Source organism: Desmodus rotundus, chromosome 5 (assembly GCF_022682495.2).
Source record: "Desmodus rotundus isolate HL8 chromosome 5, HLdesRot8A.1, whole genome shotgun sequence".
Classification (NCBI taxonomy): Eukaryota; Metazoa; Chordata; class Mammalia; order Chiroptera; family Phyllostomidae; genus Desmodus; species Desmodus rotundus.
Window position 1 is genome coordinate 82,548,484 of NC_071391.1, and position 18,832 is coordinate 82,567,315.

The 18,832-nt window shown below is 43.8% G+C and overlaps 1 protein-coding gene across 9 annotated transcripts in view; it reads left to right on the top strand.

The window, feature by feature from the left end:
• The window catches only part of DIXDC1 (DIX domain containing 1), a 75,672-nt gene that overhangs the window by 42,538 nt on the left and 14,302 nt on the right, over window positions 1-18,832 (top strand). For 7 of the 9 annotated variants that reach the window (XM_024570717.3, XM_024570716.4, XM_053925852.2 and 4 more), the window contains 12 exons: window positions 282-513; window positions 1,085-1,192; window positions 6,945-7,057; window positions 8,496-8,644; window positions 11,533-11,622; window positions 12,894-12,947; window positions 14,528-14,578; window positions 16,596-16,700; window positions 17,106-17,159; window positions 17,632-17,724; window positions 17,805-17,876; window positions 18,593-18,682. In XM_024570717.3, coding sequence (XP_024426485.2) covers window positions 282-513; window positions 1,085-1,192; window positions 6,945-7,057; window positions 8,496-8,644; window positions 11,533-11,622; window positions 12,894-12,947; window positions 14,528-14,578; window positions 16,596-16,700; window positions 17,106-17,159; window positions 17,632-17,724; window positions 17,805-17,876; window positions 18,593-18,682 — 1,211 coding nt within the window. Of the gene's footprint in view, window positions 1-281; window positions 514-1,084; window positions 1,193-3,945; window positions 4,458-6,944; window positions 7,058-8,495; window positions 8,645-11,532; window positions 11,623-12,893; window positions 12,948-14,527; window positions 14,579-16,595; window positions 16,701-17,105; window positions 17,160-17,631; window positions 17,725-17,804; window positions 17,877-18,592; window positions 18,683-18,832 lie in introns of those variants that run through there. The other 2 variants (XM_053925853.2, XM_024570719.4) reach the window with 2 other exon arrangements.

Sequence of the window (18,832 nt, forward strand, 5' to 3'; positions counted from 1 at the left end):
AGAACTCACTTCTTCTGGGCATCCCTGAGCCCTTTAGACTAGACAAGATGCCTTTACTCTGAGCCCCCAAAGAATCCCGTGCATTTCCTATCATAACATATTATTGTACTTGATGGTAATTGCTTTAAAATCTTCTCTGTCCCCCTATTGAATACAGCTTTGTGAGGACAGACAGCCTGACTGCCTCGCTCACCTTTATCGCTAGCAAGGACATACTGAGTGAATGGGTTCTGAGCTCTCTGCCCCCCTCTGAGGACTTCTCGGTCTGTTCTGTCCCTCAGATATTGTCGAAGGAAACCTAAAGTCTATCATGAGGCTGGTCCTTGCCTTGGCAGCTCATTTCAAACCTGGCCCTGGCAGGACAGTAAGCCAAGGACAGGACTCCAGAGCCCCTCTGCAGAGTCACCAGCCACACTGTGCCACTGCTGTGGCCCAGGGAGCAGCTGCCGCCCTGGCTGATGTGTGTCATGACGTGTCACGGTCGGGACGGGATGTCTTTCGATACAGACAGAGGTAAGGGTAGAAATCTGAGGATGGCAACTTGACTCTCTTTGATATTTCTTCTCTTAGATGATAGTGTGCAGTAGATGAAAATATCACCTAAATAGGCCCACACTGCAGCAAAGAGCTTGGGGTAGAGGCTGCAGAGGGCACTTCAAATGAGAGAAGCCCTTTCTATTATAGAGCTGTGTTTGCAGTTAGCAGAAAGTACAGGAATTACATGTGTTATGTTTTGCTCTGGTGCCCAGAATTTTAAATACACGCCTTTGAAACTGTGTGTTTTCTTTACTGGGAGATATATGGGAGCAATGTTCCAACTCATCTGGGAGAGTCTCTCCCTGGAATGTATCCTGAAGGTCAAGCTGTCCTGAAGTTATGGAGCTTTAGCAAGTGTGTGTCTGCTAAGCATGACCCTGAGGTGTTGTGAAGATTGATGAAATTACATATTTTTGTGTCTGTCTTCCCTGCTAGGTTTGAAGTGTCTTTTTTCCCATAGTGCTCACAAAGTGGCCATCTGCCAGTTCTTGTTGAGTTGACCTGAAAGGTTGACATCTTTTCCTTTGCTACTGTCCTCTGTCTTTAGGAATAGCAGCATGGATGAGGAGATTGAGAATCCATACTGGAGCGTGCGGGCTCTGGTGCAGCAGTATGAAGGACAGCAAAGGTCCCCGTCTGAGTCCAGCTGCTCCAGGTAACTGTGGCCTCTGATGATTTACTACTAAAGTCTTAACTCAAAGCTGAATTCCTGGGGATTCTCAGGGTTCTCAGCCTCAAATAGCAACACAACAGGCCATAAAGGCACCTAAACCCTTTCACTTTCCCTCAGTTTATATTTGGCTTTAAAGGGGTAGCCTTCGGCACCACTTCATGTTGGTGCTGGGAGAAGGGTAGGGTGGGATGCTGGTGAACTTCTCAGGTGTGGAAATTTTGTGCAGGGCCCCAGTGGCACTGCTTGGCTGTGTCCACAGGAGGGCATGACTGGGACCTGTCATGGCTCAGCCTGGCGGTTCTCATGTTTGTGTATCAGCTGCCAGTGCTTATGAGAACCAGTTCCATAGCGCTGTCCTTGTGCCTATGATGGCTATATAAAGCTCATAGCGAGAGAAAATGAGCAGAGTCGTCTTAGAGCATTAGCATGTTTGTAACTTTCATTTGTAGGGCTGGGAATTGTGGCCGATTAGTACATATTTGAGTGAGCTAATGATGTATGTGACTCAAGCTGAAAGGCTGTCTATATACCTGAGAGCCAAGTGCAGAGATCAGAAGAGGACATACTGCTCTCATAGTACAGGACAAAAGCCTGATCAACACCAGGTATAGCCGCAGGAAAAGACTCCTTTTCTGGCTCATGTAAACCATGCTTCTATAAACACATCTTCAGATCATTTATTAAAATGATTATTTAGATTATTTATTAACTTCATTTCATTGCTGAATCATATTTAATTTATGTTCTTCTTACTGTTTTTTTCTTACGTCAGCCCATCTTGGTCCAGTTAAGCCAAACCGTTCTTTGTCTTCTATGTATTGTGTCTGTTTTTCCCTCTTATTTCTTTTTCTCATAAAATTCCATCTTAGCTTGATGGGCCATTTCCTAATTTATTGAGGTCACATGGAATTCTTTCTAGTATTTTACTATACTGGTAACCTTGCTCAACTTTCCTTAATTTTCACATTTAATAGGTATGCTTTTCCCCCCACTGTTAACACTGTTTATTTGACAATAATTGGTTTAGTCTAGATGTGCTTTGTTAGATATAACATTCACATAACATAAAATTAGCCATTAGTCATTTTAAAGTGTACAGTTCAGTGGTATTTGTAATGCTGTACAACCATCAACTCTATCCATTTTGAAGACATTTTCATCATCCCAAAAGGAAACCCATTTCTTCCTTGATTGCTGCTTATGAAATTGGAGAAGTCAGTGTTCATGCCGCCTGTCACTACCACAGCCAATAAGTAGAGACAAGGATTGAATCGTTATGGGTGCTTTATTCAGATGGCTATAGATCTGAGAAGACGGTGGGTTATGTACCCTGAAAACCATCTTAACATCTTATCTCAAGGCAACTCTTTTTATAAGGAGAAGGAGAGGGTAGGTAAGGGGTTTGGAATTCAGGAAAAAAGTAGGTAAGGGGTTTGGAATTCAGAGGAAAAGGTTAATCAGATAAAGGCTGCAGTCCAGCGACTTCTCTAGCATCCTTTAATCTGCTGACCTATGATTCTTTATCTGCGTCCTGAGCTGCAGACCTTTTCTCCCTGGAGGACAATAGCTCAAATACCATCTCCATCTCTTGTAGTCCTCCTAGGGCACAAAGGTTGAATTGCTTGCAGGTCTCCTAGAGTCAGGGTTGGTTGGGTCCTATGTTCCAATTCCTGGAACAACAGCTTTCTATATGCATTAATCACTAAGCTTTTTAGTTATAAGCTAAAGCTTAAAAATTTTTTAACTCTTGAGTTTCCCCATCACTTCATCACTTAGTACAGAACCAAAGGATGTTTCGCTGTATGCTGAGATCTGTGGCTTCCTGCATGGCTACAGGCATTTTGCTCTTCTGTTCCATCATGATAGTGCCTGCCAGCATTAGAGAGAGAGGGGCTGGGGAGGAGAGAGAGAGGAAGGGGTCTGGATTTCTTCCTGAGAGCACCTGCTTGCTCTCTGGCAGAATGCAGACTGGGGAGAGGCAGAGGGATGATGGTGACAGTTTTCTAGGAGGGGCTCAGAGAATAGTCTACATTCTTCTCTTTCACTCCTTCCTGATTTTCTTCTTTTCTTCTAAGCTCACTTCTCACTCAGCTCATTAGGGTGCTCATTCAGTACTCTGCCTCTCCCTTAGTTGGCTCTGGGACGGAGCAGGCTTGGGCACACTCTGCCCCATCCCTCCACCCTTGCTCAGCGGGAGCCCATCTAATGACTCAGTGAGCCTGAAGCCCAGGAGACTCCGGGATGTGACTGAGAACCGAGGGAAGTTTAGGTTTAGATTGGAAACATAGCCCTTAGTGTCTAATTCCCTGCCCCAGCTCCTCTAGAGACACCCTGTCGGCCTGTTGCTTCCAAGAGAGGTCAGCCTCTCACTGTATCCCAGCAAAATGCTCCCTAGTTGGTAAAAAAAAAGAACACTGAAAAGCCTGAGAGGAGGTGGGAGGAGACGGGCGTTCTGAGGGTTTCCGGGGGAGACCCCATCCCGAAGGAGCTGACTAATCCCTACCCCGACCTCTCTGGCCTCGAGGGGAGGGCTCAGGGTAGAGAAGGCAAGGTTTTTTATATCTGGGGATCTCAGGATAAGGACCACAACCCCTTCTGGGGATGCTGGCCACCTGTGTCCCCGCCCCGGCAGTAAGCCTGGCCCCGCCTCTGCTGCGAGCTCTGGGCAGCGGTGCCCACCTGGGTCCAAGCCGCACTGCCCAGCCACGTGTGACAGCCTGGGAAGGGGCGGGGAGGGAGGCGCAGGGAGGGACAGGGGTGGCGCTGCGGAGCTGGGGTCGCCTGCACCCTGGTTTGCAGCCTGGGACTCGACCGGACCGCGGAGCCGCAGGAGCGTTTCTAGAGGTCGGAGATGGGTTGAGATGCCCACACCCTGGGGCAGCCCAGAGCCGCTCGGCCACGGAGACCACAATGCGCCTCCCGCTGGCAGCCTGCGAGGGGACGCGGCTTCCGCCCAGACCCGGCTGCAGCTGTGTCTGAGCCGGGGCAGCGTGCCTCAGACCTGGGAGCATCCCTGTCCCCGAAGCCGAGACGCCCGCCTCTCTGTCCTCCCTTGTCTTCCGTGATCGATAGAGGCCAGCAGCTCTTGTAGTTGGCCTGCCTGCGGAGTCCTTCTTTGGGCCCCAGCTCGGGGAGACATGCCCGAATTCGGGAGCGCTGTGACTCTCAGCCTCCCACTTCACCCAGGGAAGCAGGCTTGCTGAAGCCGAGCCAGGACGGGGACCATGGGAGGGACGCAAGTCAAATGGTGAGCTGAGGCCACTTTCGTTGTGGAGGTGGGGACATGGGTGGGAGCTGGGCCAGAACTGGAGGATGCTGTTGGCCAGAGGAAGAGGGGGGTGGTGGGGGCGCTATATTGGGGAGAACAGGCTGCTGGCTTGGGATCATCACTATAAAATATGGTAGGTTGGGGGAGCTGGAGCCAGCGTAGGAGAAGGCGAGGTGGCCCTGTACCCTGCCTTGTCTCTGCAAAGGGAAGGCTCTTGAAGAGGGAAGAGGATCTCTTTCTTATCGTCCTTTACCAATTTTTTAAAAATTGATTTGGCTATACTTTGCAAGTATCTTTCCTTGTCTGATAAATTAAGGTTGGAGAGATGTTAGACCTGTGGGAATTAAGAAGTGTATCAGTTGTTATCTGATTTGAGAGGATTATAATGGCAAGTGGGGGATTACTTGTTTATAAATTAAGGTTTTAAAGCTAATTGGGGAGAGCCTATAGCATATAATTAATTAGTGTGAAAATACTTTTCTCTGACTTGAGGCAGAGGATTTAATGCACATTTAATCCTCATTCATGAGGTTCTTCTTGCCTCATGATTTTTTCCCCCTCAAGTCCTTTCTGTTTTAACTTGGCCATCTAGTTTCATGCTCTTAGCTCTCTGGCCTCACACACTGGCAGCCTCAGTTCAAGAATGAGAAATGTTGTTTTCTTCTGGCTGCTCTGCCACTCCCCCAGTGGGGTTGGATACGCAGACGTCCTCCTCCTTCTGCCGTATATGGGAGACAGCTCACTCACGAGGGAGGAGGTGGAGCCGAGCATGCGTCTCTGCTTTTAGGAAAGCAGTTTCCCAGCACCTGAGGTTCACACCACCCTTCCCAGCCCCATCTTCGTCTCACACATTACCCACTGTGCTCCAGCCAAATGCAGACAGTGGGACATGTCACCCATAGCACCTTGTCAGCAGAGAAAGTCATTTCTCAAAGAGAAGCAGCTGTTGCAAACCTCTTTCTGCACTTGGATTCCAATTTCTGGAAGAAAGCAAATGCTGAGGCCTGAGCAGTCATAGACCTGTTTCCTTATAAATGACACAGTACCCTCAGACGAGTGTTTTTCCAGCAGCTAATTCACATTGGCCTGGAATCGGATTGCCTATGCAGTGAAAGATGGGTAAGAGTTCCATGAAGCAATTAAATACCACTTCTTGCCACTCTTTATCTCATGCTTGTTCAGGTTGTAGATCCATAAGTATGGTTAAGTGCCTTTCTTTAATTTGAAGAAGCACACAATTTAAAAAGTTTCTGTGTTCTAATAAGGATGAGAATGTATTACTGGTTGAGGTCATTCCCACTGAAGGCTTTAAACTTTGGACAATGAGAGGGATGAGACCCTAGTCCTCCAGTTGCTTCACGGGGGTTTGAAATCTCTAGCCACGTCCACTGTGCTTGCCTCTTGTTTTTACTGGTTTCTATGAAGAAGAAATGTTAACTCCTGGTCGTGGCTGGGAGGATTAGCCTGGGAGACTTTAGGGGCACATTAAGTGGGTCAGTGAATACTAGACACTGTCACTGTTGTCTAGGTGATGGATTTGAAAAGAATTCTTGAGAGGGGGCTGGGCCTGCAGACCCCACAGGCCCTGAGATTGTTTCAGTGCTGATGTTCTCAAGGTGCAAAGGAAAGAAAAACGGCTCTTCAGATGGAAGCATTAGCTTTAGGTTCCCATCTCATCTTATAGATTTGCTTTTGTTCTGGAGATTTAAAATTCCATTTCCCTAAAAATTTGAACATTTCCTTCCAAGACTAGTAATTTTTATCAGAACTTAAGAATTGTTGTGAGTTTTCTGATGACAGTTTGAAAATAGTGTGGTAGAAATATAAGTAACTCTGGGAATAAATCCAGTAAACCATTTCCAAGCAGGCCTTTTCCCCTTTTGACAGACCTGTTACCCTTTTCCATATCATGTCCTAACTCTGTTGATATATCACTGCCCCTTCATCCATCCTGGTACTGTCCACACTCCAGCAGTTTCTCCCTGCTGAGGTGCCTTCCACTCTGTTCCCTCCTTGGGCATCCATCAGCCTGGAGCTGATTTGCTATAATGACTCTGCTGATATTGCTTGTGTCTGTGAAAGATCAATGTATTGGAAACAGATTTTCCTTCAGTTTCCCAAATATACTAAAACACACACTACATCAGCCTCTGAATTTGGTCCCAGGGATGGTGGTGGTGGTAAGTAAATAACACAAAACCTGAAACTCTTCAAAATGCTTAATTACCCATCCTTTTGATAAATTTCTTCTTAATGAATTAAGCTTAAAGGCAGCCTTGTTGTAGAAAAGATTTCCTAGGTAGGACTGGGTCATTTATTCATTCAGCATTCATTTCATTCAGTGAGTATATTTATTCAAAAGTATTTGTTCTTATTGTGGGCCAGGTACATGTCTCTGGGATAAATTATGAAAGTTGGCTTCTAGACAAATGTTCATAATAATGATTTCTTTTTCTTTTATCACAGCCTGACTTCACCCAGTCCTATCCACAGTGCAAAGAGTGAATCCATGATCACCCAGTCAGAGGAGAAGGCAGATTTTGTGATTGTTCCCTCTGAAGGAATAGAGAACAGGACAGGTACTATTCGCAGTCTGCCTGGGTTGCCTCAAGGAGTAGCCGTCAGCTTGAAGAGTTGGGGGGCCCTGACTGTCTACCTATAAACTCACTGGCCTTGTGCCGCTCTGCAGTCTGTGCATACAGGCTTAGCTGTAGAGGGCTGTAATGCTTTAGAGCCAATTAATGTAGTTACTCTCTTAGAGAATGTCAGTTCCCGTGTTCTCGCTGTCAAAAATCTTACAGCAGTATAGACAAGCTGTTCCTCAGCCAGCTGCCAATGAATTAGGAAGTGACTTTGGAACAGTCAGAAGCGTAACTCAAGTAAATAGTTTTCATTATTTCTGTGTTATACGAATAATTTCGCTACTCCCCTAACTTAAATTGGGGCCAGGAATATAGAGTAGGAGCTGAGGTATTTGTGCGAACATACAGTACAGAGCAGGTCTACATCAGGCTTGGTATGAAGGCTACAGAAAGGACCCCAAGGAGTTCCCTGTGTTGAGACTTCTTCTTCCTCTGTAAGTAGCTCTGTTTCTACTTACATAAACATAGAGGGAAACGTGGTAGAGGCAAAACATATGATTTAAATAGTTTCATTAACCTATTAGAAATACAATGAAACCAAAGCCCTAAGAAGAAAAACTGGAATTAAATTCTCCCTGCTTCCATTCCCCCTCTAGCCCTGGCCTTGGTATCAAAGAATAAGTCATGTTACTCAATCAGACACTCCTGGGACCCCAGAGAGGGAGGAGGAAAGCATTTACTGAGCGCTTGCTCTGTGCCAGGCACCACGTGGCCCTGCCTATAAGTTACCTCATTTAATCTTCACAACAATGTTGCCAGAGGGAATAGACGCACTGTATTCATTTCTATGAATGAAATCAGAGCAAAGAGATTGTAAAGGTAGGAAAATAAAACCAGAGAGAGAGAAATTAAACAATTAGTGCAAATATGCTTTTACTGGTTTGTTTCCTGTGTGAGTCGTACAATGTTATATGTGAAAGGAGATCAGTTATGATGGGATAGTCAAAAGAATATTGAGTTGAGGTCTCCCCGCTGAATCTCCAGAACAACCAACAGGAATTTTGTTTTCATTGCATCTGACAGCTCCCCTCTTTGTACCTGGCAGAATCAAGCTCTGGGAATGCCAGTTCCAGAGAATTAATAGTAAAATCTATGTGTACCAAGACTCCCAAAGGGGAGATCTTACTGCTTTCTAAACGTTCTGAAGGGGATATGTTTCCCCAACAGTAAGTGTAGCTCCCATGAGCCTGGGTCTGAGTTCATAGCCAATTCTTTAGGTCTCACAACCCCACCTGGTGGAGAGTCCAGTAGTGCAGTGAGGACAGGTTCAGGAGGAGGGTGACCTGAACCTGTGAAAGCAGAGGACTGTGAACGCTTTCTGCCGGAAACTCACTTTTCTTCACCATGAACTGTACTCCTTCCTTTCATTTTATAGAGGAGACAGACTCTCCATTATTCAGAGACTGGAGACCAGGTAGCCCCACAACCTGTCTGGAGACTTCATGGGAAGAACAGCTGTTGGAACAACAAGAACATTTAGAAAAAGAAATGGAGGAAGCCAAGAAAATGATATCAGGATTGCAGGTAGCTCTTTCCCTTGTAGTCTGTTTTTGGTATACCAGTTTGGTTATTGTTCTTGTCACCAGTCTCAACTGAAAATAAACTGACTCAGTTTTGTGTGAGGTCAGAGTTGAATGGGGAGTTTGGGTAGAGGGTGTATTACACAAAGCATAAAATTCTTTTTATGTGAGTACAGTACTCACATTATGGACATTGTGGACTCTTGTTCACAATACAACTGTTAGGAGTTCTGTGAGCCTGGGAGCCAGCATTGAGCCCTACTAAACCCTTATGCTGGCTGTGCTTATCGGTGGGTTCCTCCCTTCTCTGCAGCTACAGATTTGCAATAGCCGTTTTTTACCAAATAATGGCACTCTGAAGAGTCTGAGATGGTCTCCTAATAATTCTTCAGCAGGAAGGGCGCAAGAGCCGGTAATGCCGTTGGCCTCTGTTTCAGTCAGAGGGACTTAGCTCACTCCTGATGCATTTGCAAGTGGGTGCCAAGGTTTCATGACCAGGTAGAAGACATTTTCTTGGAGCAGCAAAGCCCTTCGGTTTTTACTGTACCTTCAGTGCCAGCTCAGGAAATCTCCCCCAGAGGCCAGCTGACCCACTTGACTTAGTTTCCACCCTGAAATGACCCCCCAGCCCTCTGTCTTTGTGCGTCTGTCTCTATTTGGGGGAGCCCTTGTAGTGTGCTGATGACCCTGAAATTGCCTAGGAATATTCCTTTCTGTTTGTGCTGGGAACCGCACTGCTTCTGAATTGTCAAATATTTATGGACACGTAAACAAAGCCCACATTATGTGAGTGGCTCTGGCAGCCAGCAGGTGGAGGGCGTGCTCCCAGCCAGCCAGCAACCGGGTGGGGACACAAAAGGTCCCTAAAGAAAGAAGAGGTTGGTGCCGGTGGTAAAACAATTTGCATAATGTATGCCCCAGGAACTGAGAAGGGCTGTTTGGGCAGTAAACATTCCTCCAAGGGGATTTGTTGATTCCTTCCCCAGCCCCCTCTTCCTCCCCCATTTTCTCTGTACTCTTAAAATGTCTGCCTTTTAGATCTCTTTTCTGCCACTCCATTAAGGAATGGTTTAATTAATGGAATGGTTTGGAGGTGGGGGTTTTTGTTTTGTTTTGTTTTGGGTTTGTCTTTTTTTTTTTTTTTTGGCGTTGCCCTATGATTGGAAGTATTAAAGCATGGAAAACTTTAGGTTTATACCCAACCGGGTTTTTCCCAAAATGATTTCATTATATGAACACAGATATCATCAGTTTGGCCATCAGTTTGGTTTGCATTTTTCAGTCTGGGAGAAATACGACAGCAGGTTAAACAGAAAACGAAGAGAATTGATAGGCAGAAAGTTAGCATACTAATATTCTCTGCACACAGAAGAGTTTTAGTTCACAGCCACATGATCACAATGAGAATTCAGTTCCATTATAGAATACAATGGGTCTCACAGCATCCACTGCGCTTCTTAACTCTTTCAGTGATGAACAAATTACATGCCACATCCTGAATCTCTGACTTACTAGTAGGCTTTAGTTAGAGCCCATTGAAGACTTTGCCGTTAAGGTCGGTATTTCTGTAATGTTGCTCTCCCTTAGCTCCTTTGCAGCTCTGTGGCTTCTTGCACCTGTCTATACCTCTGCCACAACTCCATGGGAAAACCAAATTAATTTGATTTACTAAGCTTTTATTATTAATTAGTGCTTGGTAGGCCAACCAGTGGTTGGATTTTTATATACTAACATTTGTGATGTAATTTGTGTTAGATTTATTGAAACACGATTTAACCTCTGTACCTCTTCTCTTTTGATTGGATTGAGAAAAATTTGTGATGTAAAATGAGGACACATTTTTAAATCTTTTATTCAGCTGATAGGTCTCATAAAACCTGTCTGCAGGGGTAGATCCAAGTTTTATGAGTCCAAAAGTACACAATTTGGGGAGCCATCTTTAAGAACGAGGTTATGTGCCCTGGTTGGGTGTTTCAGTTGGTTGGAGGGTCATCCTGTGCAACCTTTTGTGCAACGAAAGGGCTGATTCCTAGTTAAAGCACATACCTAGGTTGCCAGTTCAATCACTGGTCAGGGCGCATTGGGTAGGCAACGTATTGAGATTTCTCTCTCTCTCTCTCTTTCTCTTTCTCACTCACTTTCTCTCCTTTTTTCCCTCTTCCTCTCTAAAGTCAATAAACTTGTCCTCGGATGAGGATTTAAAAAAATAGAAGGACGTACAGGTTATGCTTACAATATTACATATAGGACCTTGGGAGGGCTGTACAGAGGAGAGGGCCCTAGAGTTTGAGCTTCCTTAGCTTCAGGGTAAATCTGCCCCACCCCCCATATTCTAATGAAAACAAAGCCTGGTGTGGGGAGTGGAAATGAATTCCCATATCTTTCTACAAGTATGTTTTCCCTCTTGTTCTATCCAGGTTGCCTTAGGGACTAAAAATGCAGAATTACTAAAACCCAAGTCAGTGCTCTAAATGTATTCTAAATAATTCATTATAATAAACTTTTGTATGCCAGGAAATTATTCTACACTGCTTTTAGTTCGCTTTCCAGCTGGCGAAATTCAGTTTGAGTGGCTGTGGTTTGAAATGCTGCTTCAGAAAGGAATGTTTATTTTACATTGTTTTCTGGGGCCAAGGAGTCTGGGAGCAGAGGATTCAGGTGCTTCCAGAGAGCTGGAAGAGGCCTAGAGCATGACCCGACCAAAGGAACTCCAGATAGACAGGCCCACGATGAGCAGTCAGACGTATCTAAGGATCAGGATAAAAAATTACCAAGGAAGTTTCTAGAGGAAGTCCAGTTATAGTTTGAATATGCGATGAGCCTACCAAGCCCAACCCTAGACTCGGTTCTGTGACGGGAGTTAAGTTTCTTTCTGCCTTTGTGGTTATTCAGGCCTTACTGCTCAATGGGTCCTTACCTGAAGATGAACAGGAGAGGCCCTTGGCCCTCTGTGAACCAGGAGTCAATCCTGAGGAACAACTGGTGAGCTCCTTTTTCTTGACTGGACACCGAATAATCTGGTTAATTTACTTGATTTGTTTTTAGCATTTGACCCTGTTGCCTATACCTTCTTGAAATGCTCTTTACCCTAACTCCAACTCTCCTGGTTTTTCTTATACTTTGAGTACTTTTCCTTTCTTTTTTTCTTCCTTTCATTCATTTAATCAACAAATATTTATTGAGTGCTGACTCTGTACCAGTCACTGTTTCAAAGAGATGGAGATATGCTAATGACAAAACAGGCCTAAGACCCTATCCCCATGGAGTGTACCATTAGGTCCCCTTTTCTGCCTGTGCCTTAAATGTTGATGCTCCTCAGGGTTCCACCCCAGGCTGTCTTCCATCTTACGCATTCACCTGGATGATAGTTGCCTCCATGGCTTCATTCACTTCCCACCTGACTCAGATGTTGCCTCTCAAATATTTATCTCTAGCTCAGCTCTCTCTCTGGTGTTCTAGATTTATATATGCAGCACGCAATTGCCTGTCGAGTACCTCCACTTGGGCATCCCATAAGCATCTCCATTTCAATGAATCCTAAATTAAACAGCTTTTCTCTCCCTTCTCTTCTCATCACCAAAACTACTTGTCCTTTTGGATTCTGTTTTTTAATCACTATTAATCTAGCCAAATACCCCAAACAGAAATCTAAATATCATCCTTGAACCTTTCTGACCCTTCCCTCTACATCCAGTTAGTCACTAAATTTTGTCTGTTGACCTTTGAAAAATATCTTCATCCAGTTTTCTCCATTCTCACAGCCACTACCTTAATTCAGGCCATTATCCAAATATACTAGCGACCTTCTCACTGGCTTTCCTGATTCCGCTCCTGTTAATCCTCTCATTCATTTTCTATAAAACAGCAAGAATAATTTACCTATATGGTTAATAACTTCATTTTGTCATCTGTTTGCCTAAAACTTTTCATTGGCTGCCCATTGCCCTCAATGGGCTTTCATGTGACCCCTATTTTTCTAACTTCATCCCTTGCTATTTCTCTTTCCCCTGGCTCAACCTCCTGCACCCAACACATACTTACTCTTTCTGAATTTTATCCAGATTCATCTACTTCCATTGTCTTGGGCATATATGCTTCCACTAGAGGGCAGTATTAACTGTTTTTACTACTTTTCTTTGTATCTACAGTACAGAGCTAGCATCCAGTAAGTGCTCAATAAATATTTGATGAATGAATGACCTCTGAATTTCACACCATACATACATCACCATCTCTTTTTGCCTTATGTTCAGATCATAATCCAAAGTCGTCTGGATCAGAGTATGGAAGAGAATCAGGACCTGAAGGTATGTCAGGACATGTACATTTTACCCTTTGAAAAAAATTATGATAATGTTACACACAAACTCCAGGAGAGTAATAGGGAGAGGGGAAAGGATACAGACTTGTGACTCTGGCTGTACCTGTATTAGTATATACCTTTAACTGAAAGATGACAAAAAGGTAACATCTTTTTAATCTTGGTGATGAGAAATAGGGATCTCTATTATTATTGGTTATACCTTTCTGTATGTTTGAAATGTTTCATCATTTTTATTTTTTAATTCAAAATAAAAACTGGATCTATTACCAATATGGTCTTTTGTTATAATAGACAATAACACATTAGTTTCAGATAAACAACTTATTGATTCCGTATCAAAGTGATCAGCACAATGGAGACTAGTTAACTAGAATCCACACATAGCTACAAATTTTTTTCCTTGTGATGAGATCTTTTAAGATCTTCTCTCTTAACAACTTTCAAATATACAATGCAATATTATTAAAGATAGTCCAGTATCTTTTTTAGTGAATACTTCCCATAATTCTTTTAGGTCAGTGGGTCTTAAATCTTTTTGAGTTATAAGTATATGACTAAAGTAATTAGCCCTCTCCCCAGAAATATGCATGAGCTCATACACACACACTCACTGACTTGAATTTTTAAATTTTTTTTAAAAGATTGTATTTATTTATTTTTAGAGAGGAGATAGGAAGGAGAAAGAGAGGGAGAGGAACATAATGTGTGGTTGCCCCTTGTGTACCCCCTACTGGGGACCTGGCCCACAGCCCAGGCATGTGTCCTGACTTGGAATCAAACTGGTGACCCTTTGGTTAACAGGCTGGCACTCAATCCACTAAGCCACACCAGCCAGGGCTCACTGGATTGAATTTTAATCGGAATAACTTTAGAGCCCACCTGTAGCGTCCAGTTTAAGCACTCCAATTTTATATATGTTAATTCCAAAGTCTTAACTTGATGCAATAAGAGAAGCGAGTGGAGTCCAAGTTATGGGTGTCCCTCTCCTAAAATCTTTTTCCTAGTGATAATCATATATGCATACTTACTCTCTTGTAAAGGAGGGTTCATTACTTAGTTTGTCGTTATGGGGCTAAATGTGTTTCTGTTTGGTCCATAAAGAACAATACCCTCTTAGAGAATCAGAAGCAGTCTAACCCATTGCTGAATATTAAAAATTGAGAAAATCATTTAAGAGACATTGGGGTAGGCATATTAAGATATGATTACATGTTTCAGTGAGAAGGATTTAGATTATTATGATTAAGTTTTCTTGTTGGTGAAGATAGCTAAATACGGGAATGAGAGCCTTTGGGAATGAGTAATGTCTTCTTTCTTGGCAAGACTCTTTTCTACCTGGGCATTGGAGCCTGGATGCCACAGGGTAGAGCAGAATGGGTCCTGTTCTTGTCTCTACGGGTCAGCCTTTACTGTTTGCTGGGCAAGACCTGCTCTCTGCCTCCGCAGAGGGCTAACTGTTCATGGAATGGCTATCTGCATTTTGTGTTCCTACTGACAGAACAAGGTAATGCTTCTGAAGCAGCCCAGATGCTACCATCTGACCTAATTATATTTGGTTTGCAGAAGGACTTGCTGAAATGTAAACAAGAAGCCAGAAACTTACAGGGGATAAAGGTAAACAGGAAGACATGTAACTCTTTAAATAAACTGTACAAGGTAATGTAGTCTACTGGTGAGAGTGGGTGCTAGGTGGCTAGATGGGTCCTATAGTCTTTTCTTGTGTACCTTTGGTGGGGCTTTTAAATAGGCTCTGTGCTATCAGGAAAGGGAGGACTTTGTGGATGGAAAGTGAGAAATGTTAAGGATTACGTAAGGATTACAAGGATACATGTGGCTTCTACTACGGCTGATTTTGGGGAGTTATGTCTTCTGGTGCTGTCACTTCCCTCTGTGCTACTTTGTTTTATATGTAAAAACAATCTTTTTTTTTTTAGTTTTATTCAGTTCTTAAAAAGAATATGCTCTTAAAACACTGTAATATACTTCGTTTTTGAGTACTTAATAATATTCCAAAGGTTTAAAGTTTAAAAGGTACAAAAGGACAATCCTTGAAAAGTCTGACTTCTGGCCCTGTGCCTCCTATCACCTAGTTCTGTTTCCTGGAGGCAGCTTGTCCGTTATCAACAAATATGTATGTATATAATTCCCCCCCAAAATAATAGTATACAGTAGGTAAAGCTTGACACGTTGCTTTCTTTCACGTAGCAATTTATCTTGGAGATCATACTGTTTGAGTACATGAAGGCCTCCCTCACCCCTTTTATGGCTGCATAGTTGGCCGATATGTGTGTATATGATTATTTAATCCATCTCCTATTGATGATCTTTTAGGTTGTTCCTAATCTTTTGCTACTACAAATACTGATATATCTAATAGCCTTGAATATATAATAGCTAATAACCTTGAGTATGTGTTGTGGCATTCAAGTGGGAGTGTATCTGCTGTATAAATACCTAGAAGTGGAAAAGGTTGTGCTTTGGCTGCTGCTTTCCCCCTCTTTCCTACACTGCCATTCGGGAGCTAGACTAGAGTGTAACTGAGCTGCACTTTTTGGAGTAAATTCTGTAGCCTTAGTCCTACTTCAGAAAAAAATGTGTCCCATGGTCAGATAAATTTGAGAGATGCCCTACCAACTTGAAGAGTCACAGTGAACAGTAACATAATAAAGGACATAAGGAGGTTTCTCATAAAGAAGTTGACCTTTAAAAAGTTCAGAATTATTAACCACAGAAGTGCTTTTTCTCCCATGGAGCACAGTTTGGGAAATCTCCCTCTGAACTGCTGGGACTTCCTAGACTACCTTTGCCGTGTACTGTCATGGAGACAGCACATTTAAGAATGGGCTCCCACATTCTCCAGAGCTCGAACCATTTCTCTGCAACCTTAAAAGAGAGAAAAGTCAGGGTAAATACACTGTAATGCAGCTTCAGTCCATAGTTCCATTTGAGGTCACCGTGGTTGGAGGAATATGTTGCTGCCGACCCTTTTAAGTTAGTGTGTACAACCCACTTTTCTTCAGCGTGGTAGGAACCAAGAGGGTCCACGCTGAGAGAAAGATGGCCTAAAGTTGGCAAGATTCTGGGATACTGAGAAGAGGAGCCACTAGTCCAAGAACAGTTCTGAGCATGGAAGTACATTCCCAGTCCTGGTCCAGATTAGGTATGGAAGCCCCTGATAGGCACAGGGCTCTGGAAGGCAGAGTGGGAGTGACTTCAGGGATTTTATACGAATAGGGTGGCAGACAGAAATAGGTCCCAGCCCTCTAGGAAATAAGGTGTTGGCAGAGAGGTAGATTGAGTATTTATGTGCCCAGGATACAGCTGAGAGAGTCAGGGTGGGAGGAAGGAGAGTGCATTGTCTGAGGTCACTGTCATGAAAGTAAGTAGTAGACTCGTAATGTGAATGTAAGTCTGTTGGATCCCCAAACCTCTCTCTAGGATATCATGCTGTCAGGAATAAAGTAGAGGGTAGGTGGAGGGAAAATCAAGTTATATTCAGCTTGGCAGGAGAGGGGATGGGATTTCCCTGTATATGCCACTGTCCTGGATATGCAGTGAGGGGTTTAGTAACTTTCAGCAGTAACTGGCTGATTAATTGGGACCACCATAATTAGTATGCTTTTTTCACTAGGATGCCTTGCAGCAGAGGTTGACTCAGCAGGACACATCTGTTCTTCAGCTCAAACAAGAACTGCTGAGGGCAAATATGGATAAAGATGAGCTTCACAACCAGAATGTAAGTTAAATGAATGAACTCTGACCTCATTGGGCCCCAGTAGCAAAATAAGATACTGTGTGAAGTCTTTCTTGTTAGATGTGCTATCCTAATCTCTTAATTTCAGGATGTCTGCTCTCAGTGTCTGCAGTTATTTTATTCCCTGTCAGACTTGTCTCTGTTGCCATGGGAAAGCCTGCAACTCACTGGCCTTGAGCCCTTTCACTTTGAGGACGCTGGGACGCTGAGGTTGTATTGTGGTTCTATCGTCTGTCTGACTAACGACATGGAGAGCAGCTCCGTGTTTTTACCATAGCCATGCCATCTCTGTGCTTCAGACATGAACTCCGGTTACTGTGGAGCTCGTTCCTGCTGGTACTGGCAGATAGTACCTCCGTGCCAGTCAATTCTTTCTTGTCCTTGCAGGTGGATCTGCAGAGGAAGCTAGATGAGAGGAACCGACTCTTGGGAGAATATAAAGTAAGAGTGAACGTCAGTTCGGAAATGATTTCCATCTGACCTTTTATGAACAGTCCATGGTTTTGTTGTTCAAAGAGCACTTAAGTACTCTGTTCTCATCCTTGCTTTCAGCAAGGAAATTCTTTTTCTGTGTTCCCTTGATTCACTAACCCTAAAAATAGAGAGCATGGCTAGGAGAAGGAGCACAGAACTAGGAGTGTGGAAACTTCAGTTCCGTCCTAACCTGTATATCTAGCATGGAGAGCATGTAATGGTCCCTCTGCAAATGGTAGTTCCCTTTTTCCCTACTCCCCCAAGAATCCTTTGTGCTGTGCAAAACTGCTGTGGTGTGTGATGTCTTCTGGGTATAGTTTGAGGAAAGGACCATTCCCCTAAGTCTCTGCTTTCCTAAGATGGAAATTGTATCACAAAAGCTGAAGTGTTTGATGTGTTTGGCTTTGGCACAAATCAGAAAGCTCGCTCTCTGTTGCAGAAAGAGCTGGGGCAGAAGGATCGCCTCCTTCAGCAGCATCAAGCCAAGTTGGAAGAAGCACTCCAGAAACTCTCTGAGGCCAGTAACCAGCAGGTGGGAATATTTTCAGCCACTGACTTTCCCGCCCCTGTGGCCTGAAGAAATCCTTTTCTGATTTAGTCTCTGGTTTGCAGGTGGATCTAGAGCGGGAGCTAGAACACAAAGACGTCCTTTTGGCTCACTGTATGAAAAGAGAGGCAGATGAGGTAACCTCCAACTTGGGGTCTCCCTCCCATACTTACAAGGGCAAAGAGGGAAATTCTGTTTCTGACACAGGGCTGATACAAGGTCACAGGTTGGTTTGTTAGGAGGCTCTTTGCTGAGGGTGTTATGAATGCAGATTCCAGGGTAAGAAAATCTGGTTTTAGGTTCCATCTTTACCACCTTTGACCGTTGTGTGATCTTAATTGGCTTAGCTTCTGAACCTTAGAAATAAAGCTCATCTGGGAAATGGAAAAAATCGTGGCCCTCTCCGCCATTATGAAGAATATATAAGATAATCCAGGTAAATAACTAAACGCAGTCCTGGTAGATCTACCCAGCACAGAATCAGGCTCAAGAAATGTTAGTCATTGTACTTGTTTTTTTCAATTATTGAAGCAAAGGCTGGAGGTGCTGGAACAGCATTCTCAGGCCTTCCAGTGACCAGGCAGAGACTGGGTTGGGGGCGTCTGGGCTGAGATTTTGTTTTGTTCATTCTATACTCAGCAGCTCCTACCAAGTGTCAAGACTGGGGATGGAGTGGGGAACAAAAGGGAAAAAAAAACTGTACTCGTGAGGCTTACATTATAATAGAGACATGACACAAATACATAATTGAACTATGCTAGGAAGTGATAAATGTAAAGAAGAAAAGTAAGACAACACATCTTGGTTTGAAATTCTCTCATAATATAAACACAATTTCTTCTTGCTGCTATAGGTGACCAACCACAACAGTCACAACTTCCAAAGCAATGGTTTTCTCCCTCCACTGGCAGGAAAAGGTGCTGCTTCAATCACTCATAGAGGGGTAGGTTCTTAAGACTTGAGTACAGAACTGCCACATCAGCTAAAATCAGAAGAGTGCCTTAGCCATCACCAGTGGACTAGGTGATGGTCCTTGATTCTTTTATATCCCAGTTCTCTGATTCTTGAATCTGTTGGGTATGTAAAGATGTGA